The following is a 16,475-nucleotide window of genomic DNA, read 5'->3' as shown; positions in this document are numbered from 1 at the left end:
AGAAGCTAAAGAACACATGGAGGGCAGTGTATATTAATGTGTGCGTGTGTGTGTGTTAATATTGTTAATATAATAAAATTCCTTAGGTAAGTGTGTCATTTTCTAAATTAGTATTTAATTTGTATTTGAGTTTGTTTGAATGCCCTTTACTGTGTTAATAAATAAAGAAATGAATAATGTCAAAAAAATGAAGAATATTTTTTCATTAATAGGGCCTGAATATCCGGAGCCCTGAGATTGCTATTCAGACCAGCCCTAGTCATTTTGGTCAAGAAAACCATGGAAAATGGGTAGATACCAGCTGTTAAATTAAACTCTCATGAGCTATTTTTGTTGTTATCAATATATTTGTCCAAACAAACGTACCTTTGTACATTGTATCAGGCATTAAAATGAACAAGAAAATGAAGAAAACAAGGGTGGTCAAATAATTTTTTCCATGACTGTATTATGTGCTGACTTTCTTTCAGCACAATGCTACTGGGAATTACATTCTGGTGCAGGAAATGAAATTAGACATAAACCCTAACCCTGCAGTATGGTTTTGCTTTGCTAAGACATAAAAACACACACACATCCACACACATGACACACTAATGACATGCTAACACTAGGGCTGGCCTGAATATCAATTTCTGGGTTGTGGATATTCGGCCCCAATTAATGACGAATATCCGAATATTCGGTTCGTAACGCCCGAAGGGAGGGGGGGATCCGAATATTCGGATCTCAAAATAAATATTCGGATACCACTGTAACGACCAAATATTCGGATATCCGGATATTCGGGTCCAGTCCTAGCTAACACCCACATGTTTAATCATTTGCAGTTTTCCTTTGTTTTTTTGTTAAACAAACATATTTTTCATAGCCACCATATGTCTGTTGTCTCCCTGCTAGTTGCAGTTTTGAGCCAGGCTGTAACAACAGATGGGAAAAAATTCTATCAAGAACCATATCTGCTTGACAAATCTTTATAATTCCACATTTTCAAACTGCTTTTCTCATCTTCCCCAACGACCTGACTAGATCTACTGTTCCGCATATATTTTGTAACATTACTCATCCCTTAGTCAAGTTCTTGTACAGTGACAAGAACCTGGCTTACCTGACTTACATCAGTGACGTAGACTTCAGTGATAGGTGGTCCTCTGAAAGGGCTAAATCGTTCTCCGATACTGCGGACCACTGTACTGAAAACCCTCAATAGAGCTGCCAGCTTCGGGAGTGACACTGAGGGAGGTGGTATGTCTTCATCCAGCACCTCACCTGACACCCCATGGCTCAGATCCTAAAAAGAGCACAGAATCAGATTTGTCTTGGCCCAAACCAACATCATTTATATATTCCAGACAGATTGCATCAATCTGCAAAAACATTACAGTTTTACCAAGATTTCATAAAGTCCGTTGAGGCTTGCCATGTTTACTAACAAATTAAGAGTTGCCCTTATTTAAGGTATATTTTCTTACACCAGTAAAATTGCTACATAATACACAACTATAAATGGTTTTAGAACATGGTAGAGAAGCTCACTGTGGTCACCTCTGCATATGCCTCCATGTCCTCCAAGAACTGCCCCAGTAGGGTGGTGGAGAAGGTCAGATCTGCGACCCAGAACTGCTCCAGACTCTGTAACCAGCCTAAATACAGACAGGGGAGAATGTGACAAATACAGAAACATTGGACTGTCATTTTTCTATGCCTTTTCTACAGTGGCTGTGTACTAAAAAGTGGCATGTCAGCAGAACAGCAGCAGTAGTGTGTGCATAAGCATATTATTGATGTTGAGGCCACGTGTTTTGGAAGCATCCACACACATCACTACTTACAGTTTATTCATATAGTAATCGGAATCCCTCGTTTTGTGCACACGTGTGAGTGCAGTTCATTAAAACCTTTACAATTTTCATGCTGCCCATTAAAATCTACACTTCAACATTTTATAAGCAAAACATATCACAGTTTTATAACTTTTTGAACATTTATTAAGAATCTAAACAAATCAATCCAATTTGCAAATGTACACACCAAACAGTGGTTAGGCGGAACTAGTTTGCTTTAACTACTACCTACCCCTTGGGGCAGTGGTGGCACAACGGTTAAGTCTCTGGACTACTGATCAGAAGGTCAGAGGTTCAAGCCCCGATGTGGCCACTGTTGGGCCCTTGAGCAAGGCCCTTAACCCAGGCCCTTAACCCTTCCTGCTCCAGGGGCACTGTACCGCGGCTGACCCGTCGCTCTGACTCCACCAATTGGGGAGATATGCGAAAATCAGAATTTCCCCTCGTGGGATTAATAAGGGATAAAAAAATAAAGTGTCTGGCATCAGAGTCTACCTTTGGCAAACTAAATTGACTAGACATACACTAACGGTCAAAAGTTTTAGGATGCCTCAATTTTTCCATTTTTTTAAATTGGAATTCAAGTAGTTCAAGGCCAATGAATAGCTTGAAATGGTACAACGGCAAGTGGTGAACTGCCAGAGGTTAAAAAAAAAAAAAGGTAAGATTACCCAAAACTGAAAAATAACTTAAAACCCACTCTGTCTGCATAAAAGTAGTATTGGAACACACCATGGCTCCATACCCTCCAAAGCATTATTTGAACAGTATTGTTCTGCAGAAAGTAGTGTGCAAAAGAATGGATAGGAAAAGATAATTGACAATAGAAAAGAGACAGACGATAATAACACTTAAAAATGTAGGTCTTTCCTACAGAGAAAATGCTAAGAAAGTCAAGGTGTCAGTAAGTACAGTTTTCTTCACCATCAAAAGGCACTCAGAGACTGGGGGAAACTGACAATAAGAGGTCTGGAAGGCTCAAAGCCACAACAAAATTAGAAGACAAGTTTCTGAGAGTCAACAGCTTGGTGATAGGCGGCTCACAGGACAACAGCTTTAAGCACAGCTTAATAGTGGTCAAAGTTAGCAAGTCTCAGTTTCAACTGTGAAGTGAAGATTTGAAGTTGCTGCAAGAAAGCCATTGCTAAGACATCAGGATATGAAAAAGAGGGCATGAAAAGAGGCTTGCCTTGGCCATGAAACACTGCCAATGGATTAAACTAGCCGTTTAGTTTTCCATAATACTGGAAGAAGATATTCTGGACTGATGAATCAAAATTTTAAATCTTTGGTTTATCGCACAGGATTTTTGTATGCCGTTGAGTAGGCAAAAGGATGGCTTCTCAGTGTGTAACATCAACTGCAAACATGGAGGAGGAAGCTGATGGTCTGGAGCTTTCCTGCTGGATCCAAGGTCGGTGACTTGTATAGAGCGAGAGATACCCTGAACCAAAGCAGGTACCACAGCATTCTGCAGCGCCAGCAGTACCCTCTGGTATGTTCCTAGTTGGTCATGGGTTCATCCTACAGCAAGACAATGACCCAAAACATAAGTCCAAGCTATGCCAGAACTACCTAAGGAACAAGATGGTAAGCTTGAAAACATGGGGTGGCCAGCACAGTCTCCAAACTTAAACCCCATGGAGCTGGTTTGGGATGAACTAGACAGAAGAGTGAAAGCAAAGTAACCTACAAATGCCACGCATATATGGGAACTTCTGCAACAGAGTTCAGAAGAACTTTCTGAAGGATATTTGATTTCCATTGTGGAAAGAATGCCAGGAATGTTAGCTGTTATATCTGCCAAATATATCTCCTACTTTGAGGAGTCAAAAGTTTAGAATACATTTTGGTTTCTAAATTGATTTTTTTTTTATTTATTTGTACAATGAGACATTAACATGCATAATTTGGAAAAACTGGGGGTGTTCAAAATCTTCTGACCAGTAGTCTAGTCTAGAAAAGAACACACCAGTGTATTTAATGTCAGAAAAGTAACACTGCATACCAGGACAAAAAATCAAGTCATGCCATTAAAGAAATTTTCTGTAGACCTCTGAAGACCTTCAAATTGTGGCAAGGCATAAATCAGGGCAAGAGTAACCATTATCCGAGCTTTCAGTGTTTTTAGGAGAATACAATTTACTGTTAGTAAATAATGCTTATGCTTACTAATAATGCTTTTTGGAATCACCAAGACTTGTCCTCTCATTGGCTGTCCAGGCCAAACTAAGAGAGACTTGACCAAGAAGGTGATAAAGAACCAAAAGTCAAAGCTGCATAGAACTTCTGAAGCTTGAGACAACCTGTAAGAAGACTGGTCAACTCAGCAGCACTCAGAATCAATTAGGCCTTTGCAGAGGTGGGTAGAGTATCCAAAAATTGTACTCAAGTAAGAGTAACGTTACTTCAAAATAATATCACTCAAGTAGAAGTAAAAAGCAGTCATCCAAAAAATTACTCAAGTAAGAGTAAAAAAGTATTTGGTGAAAAGACTACTCAAGTACTGAGTAACTGTTTGATTGTAATGTCCGATTTATTTTTTAGAAATGATGTGATCAGACAGACAAAAATGTAAAATAATGTGCAAATTCTGGTATTTCCATCCATCCATCAATTATCTATACACCGCTTAATCCTCACTAGGGTCGCGGGGGGGGGGGGCTGGAGCCTATCCCAGCTGACTCAGGCGAAGGCAGGGGACACCCTAGACAGGTCGCCAGTCTGTCGCAGGGCTACATATATAGACAAACAAGCACTCACACATTCACACCTACGGGCAATTTAGAGTAATCAATTAACCTCAGCATATTTTTGGACTGTGGGAGGAAGCCGGGGTATCCGGAGAAAACCCACGCATGCACAGGGAGAACATGCAAACTCCATGCAGAAAGATCCCGGGAAAGCCGGGACGTGAACCAGGGACCTTCTTGCTGCAAGGCGAAAGTGCTAACCACTACGCCACTGTGCAGCCCTTCTGGTATTTCCAAATGATAAAATAAAAAATTGCAAAAATAAATAAGATCTTTACAAAATGACAAGGCACAAGAAACACAAATTTCCAAATCTCAGTTTTTCACAACATAAAGCTTTTAAAACAAATACCTGAAGTAAGGTAACGTTTTTATGTCGCTTCCGGAAACTACCGGTGTTCACATTGAACAGTGCAAACTACTTCCAGTGACAAAATATACTGTATACTGTATTTCACTTCCCTCCAAATGCCAAAGGCTCAGTAGATAGAAAATAACATTACAACTCGGGCTGGACCCCAATATCCGAATATTCGATGGTTGTGTCCACACCCCCCGCTGTATCACGCAGACCTACCAAGCCTGACGTCACGTTTCATTTCGCCCATGTTAGTAGCCGTCTTGGGCTTTTGTCTTCTAACAAAAGCCGAAGACACACATATCCATGCTAATGCTATGCTAATGTTGTCGGACTTTGAAGCAAGATCAAACTTCTTGAAAATACCCTTATTTCTTTCATTCCATGCCTGCTACATGTGTAGAGTTTGTGCCGCTATGCCACCACAGTTCGTATGTGGTCATGTGACTGCAGGGCGACGTCTGGTGAAATGGAGTCATGTGATTATTGTTGCTTCGTCTGATTGGTGAAACACAGTCATATGGTAGTTCCACTGGGGGCATCTCTCTGGCAAAATAAAGCATATCTAATGTGGGAAATAAAGTAACAAGTCGAGTGTAGCCCAGTGTAACGGGGTAAGAGTAGCGTTTCCTCTTCACAGATCTACTCAAGTAAAAAGTACGGCAGAGTAAAATTACTCTCAGAAGTACATTTTTTTCATAAAGTTACTCAAGTAAATGTAACGGAGTACACGTAACTTGTTACTACCCACCTCTGGGCCTTTGGGGAAGAGTGACTCTTGAGTAACTCAAATGACAGTCTGCTTGGAGTTTGCCAAACTCTGTTTAAAGCAAAATGAGGATAAAGACACTCTGGACTGTTGAGACAAAAACTAAACTCAGTGGCTAAGCACTGTTCATCAGTTTGCCAATACCAAACCTATTTTCAGGGGTGCACATAACTGGCATATATGCAAAACAAAAATCAAGAATGCATAATATCACTCGTGTCTTTGGCGCCATTGCGTACCTGACAATCAGGTAATGCAACATCACATATTTCATCTACACCGTGTCCCAAAAGTTGGTTCTCCCAAGACAAACAAAGCTCAAAGATTGAATATGCAATATAATCAATTTATTCAATAACCAGTACTTCCCCCTTTCACTTTAATCACAGCTTTCAGTCTTTCAGGCATGGAATGTACAAGGCTTTTGAGTGTGGATGGTTCTATCTTCCCTCACTCCCACACAGCCCTAGAGTTGAGCTTTTGCATGGTGGTTGGTGGTGGAGTGGTAATGATGCGAGTGTTAACGATTCCCCAACAGTTCTCAACTTGAAGTCAGGAGAGTTTGGTGGCCATTCCTCCTTACGTAGAAAGCCAGGTAGATGCTCAGAAACCCATGGCTGAGTCATACAGACAGTGTGAGCAGGGGAACCATTTTGAATAAATACTAGTACTGGGCAACATTTAAATTTTTAATTGCATTTAACCGCATGATTTTCTGCGATTAATCACATTGCTTTGTGCAAAATTTAAAAATGAATTGAAAAATAGTGTATTGCGCACTTTTATTTTAAAAGTGAAGTGAAGTAAAAGTAAAAGTCAATCTCAACTAACATTAATGTAATCAAATTAGTGGTGGGCCCCAATTTAAAAAAATAATCTAATTAATTACAGGCTTCGTAATTAATAAATCGCCATTAATTGCATTTTGTCAAATAGCAATATTTGACAAAATAACCAAAGTTTTTCAACCCAAATACATTTTGGCTGATGACAGAATCGACGAAAAGACATACGTGAAGTTAAACAAAAATGTTTGTTTTATCTATATTTATCTGTGCATTTTTCATCTGTCAAAGCGCAATTATAGCCATTATATTCAACCTTTATAGGCTTTTTTGGCATTTTTCCACTAGCACCTACTCGCCTCGACTCTACTCAGTTTGTGAAGTTTGCCATTAGGACGTAGTACCTGTTACCAGGTACTATTTTAGTACCTATTCGGCCATGGTTCCAAGCGAGCTGAGTCAAGCCAATAATGTGACGTCCAAAAGTGCAGGCCACTGATTGGACAGGGAGTGACAACACTACACAGCATACATATTTTAATACCTAATAGCAATAAATTGCAGCCAATACAGGGTTGCACATGAGATTGATAAACAATAACTGTAGCAAACTAGCATTAGCTTACCCTCATACGTCGACTAGTTCGTATCCTCGTCTTTGGCTTCATACTGCTGTATCATCTCCCAAACTCTCCTGTTCTCCTAAGTGTTTCGACTCACCGCCCTCAGCTTTCTCCGACTCTCTTCTTTTACTTCGAATCTGACAAAAAGCCATAGACTGAGCAGAAGGTATACCATCGCCTGTCCTTCATTGTTGTGTTGCATTTGTGTCTCAAATAATGTTCAGGGACTTCCGGGCCGCCGTGCTATGACGACTCCACCCACAATAAGATGTTACTCAATTGTAATGGAAAATGGCCTAAACCGAGTCGAGTCGAGCCAAGTACGTGCTAATTGAAAAGCGTCTTTTGTGAACTCAAGCACTTTCAATATCTTGAAAAGTAGTCTATTGTGGGATGGCCACACCCTTTGCCTGAACCAGGACCATTGTAGCAATGTTAGCTCTGGTGTCTGTGTTTGCAGGAACATGTACTGCACTGAGGTAATACTGTCGGTTTGAAGTGCTGTGGTGATAAGTAAACTCTTGCACAATTTGCACACAACCATGCTTTTATCCAAGCTGCCGCGGGGACGTTTTTGTTTTTGTTTTGTTTTGGTTTTTTTTTAAGAAAACTTTCTGCCCAATAAGCCAAGCAATGTAATCTTGTCTTCCTTCACTGTTCACCAAACTTCTTGTACACTGATTCACTCAGTGCGTCCTGTGCATCTTCCTTATGCCTGGCTGGAGTGTGTGCATCAGTGTTACCGGTGTGCCAGAAATCAGAGAACTGAGAAAGGCACGATTAGATGCGTTATTTTTTTAAACGCATTACTTTTCTGTAATTAATCAAAATTAACACGTTAGTCCCAGCCCTAAAAAACAATAAATTCCGAACATCTGTTAAAAATTTTCCGTTCAGTCACAGGTGGCGATTTTTTCCTCCTGGCCAAAACTGGAAGTAGTATCTTTTCTAGAATGCTGTTAGAATAATATTGTGCATTAACAATGGTACCTTGAAGCACAATGTGCAGCTCTCAGGGACCTGAAGGGAACATAACCCCCAAAACTATGCTAGAGGCACTGAATTTCACTTGCTCAGGAAATGGTACCTTTTCAGTCATCTGTATAGATATGGTCATTTTGGCTGATGGGTGTCAGAAGTAAGTAGACAGGGCATTCATCTGAGAAAATCCACTTCTCCCAGTCTTTTGGAGTCTGAGTTATGTACTTCTTTGTGAAAGCCAGTCTCTTCTCCTTTTGCAGTTTTGGTCAGTCATGAGGTACGTTGCCTCTTGTAAGCTGTCAGCCCCAATGTTTCTGTTAAATAACGATGCACAATGCTCTTAGAAACATATTCTCCAAGATTTTTCAGCCTCTGAGTCGCCGGCATGACTGGTGTCTTTTACCCTTAGCCTTTCTCATCAGATCCTCAGCTCTTGCAGTTAGGCCAGATGGATGTCCTGAGCAAGGCAAGTCTGAAGGATCCTCCTTTGTTGCACCTTTGCCACCACTTCTGCACCCAAGGGCTTGAGGTACCTGCCAACAAGATTTTCCTGCATTTCTAAGAGTAGTGACCTGTGCACGAATTTCAGACTCTGAAAGAGTAGCTTTTCCACCGTTACTGTTAGCCATGGTAACTATGCTTCCAAAATTTAGTAGTGCATTTTGATCAAACGAGAAATTTATATACTGGTACCTGACAGTTTGACAACCAAAGTCAAACAACCAAACAGTATCTGATTGACCTGGTACAACCCATTTTGGTGACAAACAATTAAACATGTTGTACAGTGGGGAGAACAAATTTTTGAAACTTTTGTACACGTGTTCCTTGTCAACACACAATGGAGTAGCCAACTGTGGGAGATGTCCAAAGAATAGACATTACACACCTTCTTTGGCATATCACCACCTGCAATCAAATCAAACGACAAACTGAGCCACTGCAGAAGAAAGCATGTATCCAGGACCTAGTGGGAAACTACTTTAACAACTTGTATGTCTGTTATACAACCCGGGATATCTGTACTGGTTGGCACCAGCTCGAGAAGGGTATAGCAATGGGATGCGCCATCTCTCCCACCCTCTTCACAGCAGCATTTGAGTTAATCCTGACAGGCAGAAGACAGATGGCCTGAGGAGTGAGATCTCAGACAGGCCAAAGGCTTCCTGCCATATGGTCCTATATGGATGATGTCACCACCCTCCGCCAAACAGCAGCCTGCACGTCCAGAATCCTCAAATGCTTAGAGGAGCTGCTCGCATGAGCCCGCATGAAAATCAAGCCCGTAAAGTCTCGCAGCCTGTCGATCCGAAAGGGAGTGAGGAACGACAACACTCTCTTTACTGTGGATGGCAAAAGGATTCCCTTACTGGTGGAAGAACCCATAAGGAGCCTTGGCAGACTATACACAGCTGACTTGTCAGATAAGAGCATGGCTGTAACCATCCCAACCCAACTTCAGGACGGGCTCCACAAGATCGGCCAGTGCTTCCTGCCAGGGAAATTCAAGGTTTGGTGGTACCAGTTTATGCTATACCAACGCCTGATGTGGCCTCTGAAACTGAGTGACATCACCTTGACAACCGTCCTGAAAATGGAGGCAAAAGCCAACAATTTCATACGGAAATGGCCTGGCCTTCCTCAATGCTTCTCCACCACAGCACTTTTTGGCAGAAACACCTTACAACTTCCACTGCAGTCAATCAGCATGGGGTACAAAAAGGAGAAGATAAGACTCTTATTTGAACTAAGAGACTCAGCAGACCCGACCATGCAAACTGCCAAGCCTCATGTTCGAACAGGACGCAAGTGGAACGTAACCCAAGCACTCGACCAAGCCATAGACCGACTAAAACACCACGAAATTGTTCGCTTCACACAACAAGGCAGAGCGGGCTTAGGATCAGGAGCAGCACCAAAGACATGGTCCAAAGCCACCAGGAAGGACAGGAAAGATCTGGTCATCTCCAAAGTTTTCAGGATGAAAGAGGAAGGCTTAAAGATCACAGCTGTGAGCCAACAACAATAAGGAAGATGGACCACCTGGGAGGCTGTGATTAACAGGACCATCACTTGGGCCAACAAGTGGAGGACACCCCAGGCAAGATTGAGCTTCTGGATCAGGGCCACCTACGACCTACTCCCAAGCCCCTGGAACCTCCTGGTTTGGTATGGCACCGAAGAACCCTGCCAGCTATGCAACATCTCAAACTCAAACCTGAAGCACATCCTCTCCAGCTGCAAGACTGCATTGTTGCAGGGCAGGTACCAATGGCGGCATGATAAGGTCTTGTGCAAGCTGACAGAGACACTGGAAATCCGCAGATTGGAAGCAAACAGGGCTGGTACATCTAGAGCCCAGAAGTGGATCCAGTTTGTCAGGCAAGGGAGAAAGACTCAGCACCACACACACAAGGCCGGGTGCTCCCTCCTATCGCTAGGTGGTGAGTGGCAGCTAGCAGCCGATCTCGACCGCCATCCCACCAAGCATGCCGCTGGATTAAGGAGGCGGGCAGAGAGAGACATGAACAGGGATGAGGGAGGCTTCATGCTCTCCCACACCTGGAACACCATACTCCAGAGGAAATAGGACAGCGGGGGATGCGGCATGCTTGGTGGGATGGTCGGATCTGTTGGGCTCACCACGACATGCCGTTACGGCGTGGGTGTGGTTGGCCCGGCGCATCTGGCGACTCTACTGGGCATGCCGCAGATGCCGGCTGTCAAAATCTGCCGGCTGACACGTCACGCTGTCAGTGAGACGCTTCTGAGGAAGGCGAGAGTGTTCGCCGAAACTGTCAAGCAAGGTAAATAACATCTATCCATTCACCTAATCTCATTAAATCAGGCAATAGCATGGTCAGCATATCCCGGAGGTCCTCTTTTCATCTTCCTGGCTGTGCTGAATGCAACAACCATACATACTCCAGTAAGTTTTAAACTTTTTGATATTTGAGACAATGTCAATATTCCTATGGTCACAGCTGGACCACATCAACACAGTCTTTCTGTTATTTTAAGTTTTTCTAAACCATAGTGGATTTAATTTAAGCATTTTAGTAAGGTTATTGAGACAGCTAGCAACTGAGGAAAAACCAGCTAGCTGCAGTGTACAATACATGTTTTGGAGGGAAAATAATTGTCATTACATCAACTCCGTCAGACGCAACTCCATCAGTTCCTTGTCTTACAGAGTTGACGTGTAAGCCAATGGAGTAGACAAATCTACCTATAGCCTCTTATTGTTCAAATATGATATTATTTATGAACTTAATAAAAGATTAAAATGTTATTTCAGGGTTTTGCTTAGGCATAGAAGTATATACAGTCAGTGAAAAAATGATTAGACCACCCTTGCTTGCTTCAATTTCTTGTTCATTTTAATGCCTGGTACCACAAAAGGTACACTACCTGAAGAATACAATGAACACAACAATAAACGCAGCTGCTTACATAATACTTTATGTCCTTTTAGACATGCTGAAGCTTAACTGTATTCCCCAGGTATATAAGAGGCCATTTCATGTCATAAGCAGCACTGCACATGGAAAGGTGCAGTTTCCTGCTTACATACAAGCTGTAGCACAACTCAGAAATTGTCAGCTCTAACATAATGCCTAAAACAAAAGAATTATGTGAAGCCACAAAGGCAGCCATCTTGGCACTACTGGAAATTGGCATGAGTAAGAGACAGGTAGCGAAAAAATTAAAGACCTCCAGAACAGCCGTTCACTACACCAAGAGAAAACAAGCCGCACATAGTACTACCAAATTGCTAGCTGGTCGCAGCAGGAAATGTCTTTTTATCCCACATGATGACCATGCGCTCATCCGTTCCTGTGTCAGGAATTGTCGTCAGACCTCCAGGGGCCTTTTGGCAAGGACAGTTGGAAATCGACTTCTTGAAGCTGGTCTGAAGTCACACAGGGCACGGAAGAAGCCCCTCATCGATGAAAGACTGAGGAAAGCCTGGTTATTCTTTGCCGGAGATCACAAGGATTGGACCGTTGATGATTGGGTTAAGGTTCTCTTCAGTGGGGAATCCAATTTTCAGTTTATGCCCGCTCCAGCCATCTTACTGGTTAGGAGGAAGCCTAGAGCCTATCTGCTATAAGACTTTACAACATCAGCATCACTGGCTGATGTTAACATAAACTGGACTATATCATTACCACCCCAAACCATAAAATTTGCACTGACATTCTTGCACTGCACATCTCTGCACTTTTAAACTTTATCTTTATTTTTATTTTTTCTGTTAAAAATTTTTTTCACCCTTGTATATATTGTAAATAAAGCTGCTGTAACAATGTAAATTTCCCCTGGAGTGGGGAGAAATAAAGAACTTTATCTTATCTTATATTATCTTATCTTATCTTAGAGAAGCCTACAAACCAGACTGTCTTGCCTCTACAGAAAAACATGGGAGTGGGTAAGTGACGATCTGGGGTTGTTTCAGTATGGGCGGAACAGGACAAATGCAATTGTGTGAAGGGCGAATGAACCAGGTCATGTACAGGGCTACTCTTGAAAATAGTCTTCTTCCATCAGCTGGAAAACTCCTTCCTGTCACCAGTGACTGGATTTTCCAACAAGACAATGCCCCTTGCCACATAGCAAGGTCAGATAAAGCCTGGATGGAGAACCGGAACATTGGAACCATGCCTTGGCCTGCTCAATCACCAGATCTAAATCCAATTGAAAACCTGTGGAAATTCATCAAATGCAAAATGGAGAACCACAAGCCCAAACACAAAGCAAATTTGATTGAATTTGTGCAACAGGAATGGGCTGCTGTCACAGCAGAACAATGTCAGAAGCTGGTGGAGAGCATGCCAAGATGCATGGCTGCAGTCATCAAATACAATGGTTTTGCAATATACTAACTCCTGTGTGTATCATGTGACTAAAAAAGACAGAAAACATGGAAAGCCTAATAGCCCTGTTTTTGGCAGTACAATGCCATAGCTAATGACGGAAGAACTTAAGTGATTTTGGTTATTATCAAGAAAACCATGGAAAATGGCTAGATATTAGCTCTTAAATTAAACTCTTATGAGCGTTATTATATTTGTCCAAACAAATGTACCTTTAGTTGTACCTGGCATTAAAATGAACAAGAAATTAAACAAGGGTGGTCTAATAATTTTTTCCATGACGGTACATAGCATGAATTACATTATTTAACCATACCATATAACCTGCACTTCCAACTTGTAGAGCATATTCAGGCTTTGGTCTACTCATTATTGTGTCACTTTCCCAGCATTTATATATTTAATGAAAAAAAAAGTGTGTAGATTTTCACAACATCTGGTTGCGAAACTTAATATTACATCAGATGTCAGCCTCTGTAGATGGACCCACTTCTATCTATATATAAAGCGCAAATTCTAATGTCAGGAACATGCAACAATTCTTACTTTGATGGAATTATACTGGAACTTGTTTATACATATTAGGCTATATTCAATTTCTGTCAACACTGTCAGTTCTTCATCAGCACCGCCAGATGTATGTTTTGTTAAGTTTTGAAAGAAAATGCTCATTCTTAAGTCTATGTTGTTCATGTAATAAAGGCAATCTGATCTACATCCTCTTATGTTTTAAATATTTAAGGAATTGTTTTTATAATATTAAAACTAAAAATGGAGTTTGAAAATGAAAATATCTAGAAATCTGACTTTTCAGAATAGGGTGAAATCACAATTTAAGTTTACATGATGTATTTTATTACCTACCACAGTAACTAAATCCTATTACAACGTAATTCAGAACTTTAGATTCTTGTTGGACTGAAAGAATTAAAATTGTATATTTCTTAGTGTGTCTGACTGAGTTGACACAAATTAAGTTCAAAAGGGAAACATGTTTATTATTCAAAAAATGTTTTTATTTAGAACCTGTTCTTTTACATGGTTAAATAGCCAAGACTTTCTTTACAGAAATATATAACTCTAAAGAATATAGTATGAATAAAAAAAAGATTTTTAAAACCTGTTTTGTTCCAACTCTAAAGAATCAGTGAGTTAACAATTGTTACAAAAGGTAGTTTTTAATTGTGCAATAAAGATAATAATGAAGCTCTTGCCCTGAATGTGTTGATGTTTTAATGCAGCATATCTGCTATACATAACATGGACTTTTTATATTTATTTACGCTATAACAGCAGAGATGAAGTTAAAGGTGATAAATGGAACCTGTGAATACTAAAAACAAAGAATAAACTGCTGAAAGAGCTGGTCTGTGCTTTTGAAAGTGAAAGTTAAACTGGAAGTGGTTAACTGAGGCTGTCCTCTATTCAGTCTCCTTCTTCACAAACAGATGAGGTTTGTCTTCTGTTGGCTTCACTCAGAAGATCCTCACAGTGAAAATGAGACACCTGAGATGAAGACAGACATCACAGTATCAGCATCAACAGCAGAGGTTCATTTTAAAATGACCCTGGAAAGCTTTCCTATTTCATATAGTTTTACAAGACAGAAAGGCCTGTAGTCACTTTAGCTTTAGGGGAGAGGATTTTATTCTTCAGTTTATCTGTGATGCAATTTAAATGTAATTACTGTAGTGTTAATCACTACTTTGGTCATATTCTGGAAGTTTATTTTTCCAATCTACACTGCAGTAAGTAAGTTCAACAACGTGAATCAGTCATTAAACAACGTTTACGATTAGAGAGTAGATTTACTGTTTTCTCCAGTTTACCTTCAGAGACTCAGCAGATATTCAGGACTACTGACAACACAGAACCTTAACATTACTGTTTTAGTCACATTAAAGTTTTCTAAACGTCACATTAATGTGAACCAGTGTCTACACAAACAGTTTTATTAACAAAATGGTACCACATTACACTAGCACAACACACTTTAGCTGTTTACATTAAACACAACACAAACATAGTTAGCTTAATGCTGCTACATTAGCCTTAATCAGGCTACGACTGAGCAGCTAGCTCAGTTAGCATCGTTAATTCAAATTAAAACTAATATTTACTGGAAGGTAACTCTCTTCTCTGGTCAACACAGAAATAAACTCCATCGACATCTGGAGTGCATTGCACACATTATACATGACACTAAAGTTGCATATAAAGTGCATTAAAACCAGCACCAATAAGAAAATAAACATTTACTTACCGAACAGATCAGAGTCCTTTCAGTGTCTGCTGGTAGAATCAGCCGAAGGTAGAAAACTGGTTAAAACAAGCCAATGGGCAGAAAAACTATCTGTGGTTCTGCTGCTCCACCGACAAATAAACTGACAGTTATATCAGAATTAATCCAAAGGAGAAGAACAGTGTTTACGGTGAGTGTCTATCCTGCCTCATCCAGACAACCTGTCAATCATTTCAGACCACACTGTCAATTAAGTGACTTCGCAAACTTTAACTTTCTATATAAAAATTAAATATTGACATATTTTAAGATCGGCCACCTGATCTTTCGCTTTGACTATGAAAACTAATGTAAAAAAAATCTTGACCAGTAGAAAAGCAGTCTATCAAATTTTTGCTGTTCCTGTGTAGAATTGGAGTCTTTGGAGCCAGAGCTTTTTGGAGCCAGTCCCTAGCAGATGGTGTGATATTGCAGGTTTTTGACACTGCCGGGTAGGCTTCATTTTTGGAGCCAGTCGCTACGTCCATCTTTATTATACAGTCTATGGTACTGACTGAAATGTGCAGGCCGTAACAGAAGGACTTGTGAAGATTTTCCAGGATGCAGTCTTTGATGACTTGACGACAAAGTTGGTCACTGGGTGCACAATGTCTCTGTAAAACGACACTGCCAGAACTATAGCAGCTCTGGGAGACTCCCGTGTCCACATTATGCGCACTGCCCACACACTAGAGAACAGCACAAAATCAGCTGATCACAACATTCCATACTGTCAGATATTACACTGACTACACAGTCAAGCTGCTGCAGTTATACTGACAAAAAGGTAAGCAAAAACTGTGAAGGGAATGGCACTTTTTGTGGAACAGGGGAGGTTTCATAATACTAGATGGTCTGCATGGAGGCATTAAACACTTAAAAATATCAACACTATTTCCAGCCACGACAATGCTTTTTGGCCAACATGCTTGACAGTGGCAACATTTTGAAGACCACATCCATTAAGTTTCAGAAGGAAAAGCTGACCATTGGAGAACGTAGGAATGAACTCATGGTGGAACCCGAATATCCGAATATTTGGTCGTTGTGGTGGTATCCAAATATTAATTTTGAGATCCAATTATTCGGATCAATTAAGTTACAAGGCAGCAGACTAAAAACAAATGACAGATTTCTATTCCACTTTATTATTAGTAGGCAAGCCAAGAAGTCTGCAATCTGAGTGTTTCAATGTCAAATTCAA

The 16,475-nt window shown here is 40.7% G+C and overlaps 1 protein-coding gene and 1 long non-coding RNA gene across 3 annotated transcripts in view; both read right to left on the bottom strand.

Annotated features, from left to right (window-relative positions):
- The window catches only part of smg1 (SMG1 nonsense mediated mRNA decay associated PI3K related kinase), a 166,780-nt gene that overhangs the window by 117,023 nt on the left and 33,282 nt on the right, over nucleotides 1-16,475 (bottom strand). Inside the window, exons 9-10 of one of the 2 annotated variants that reach the window (XM_023284949.3) lie at nucleotides 1,546-1,643; nucleotides 1,109-1,291 (exon numbers count right to left, since the gene is read on the bottom strand). In XM_023284949.3, coding sequence (XP_023140717.2) covers nucleotides 1,109-1,291; nucleotides 1,546-1,643 — 281 coding nt within the window. The remainder of the gene's footprint in view (nucleotides 1-1,108; nucleotides 1,292-1,545; nucleotides 1,644-16,475) is intronic. The other variant, XM_023284950.3, reaches the window with a different exon arrangement.
- LOC129347641 (uncharacterized) lies at nucleotides 14,207-16,474 on the bottom strand. Its single transcript, XR_008599836.1, has 2 exons — nucleotides 15,254-16,474; nucleotides 14,207-14,496 (listed from the first exon to the last, which is right to left on the bottom strand). It is a non-coding gene; the product is annotated as an uncharacterized LOC129347641 (long non-coding RNA).

Source organism: Amphiprion ocellaris, chromosome 19 (assembly GCF_022539595.1).
Source record: "Amphiprion ocellaris isolate individual 3 ecotype Okinawa chromosome 19, ASM2253959v1, whole genome shotgun sequence".
NCBI lineage: Eukaryota > Metazoa > Chordata > Actinopteri > Pomacentridae > Amphiprion > Amphiprion ocellaris.
The sequence above is the reverse complement of the archived record's forward strand: the minus strand, read 5'-3'. Positions and strand labels throughout refer to the sequence as shown.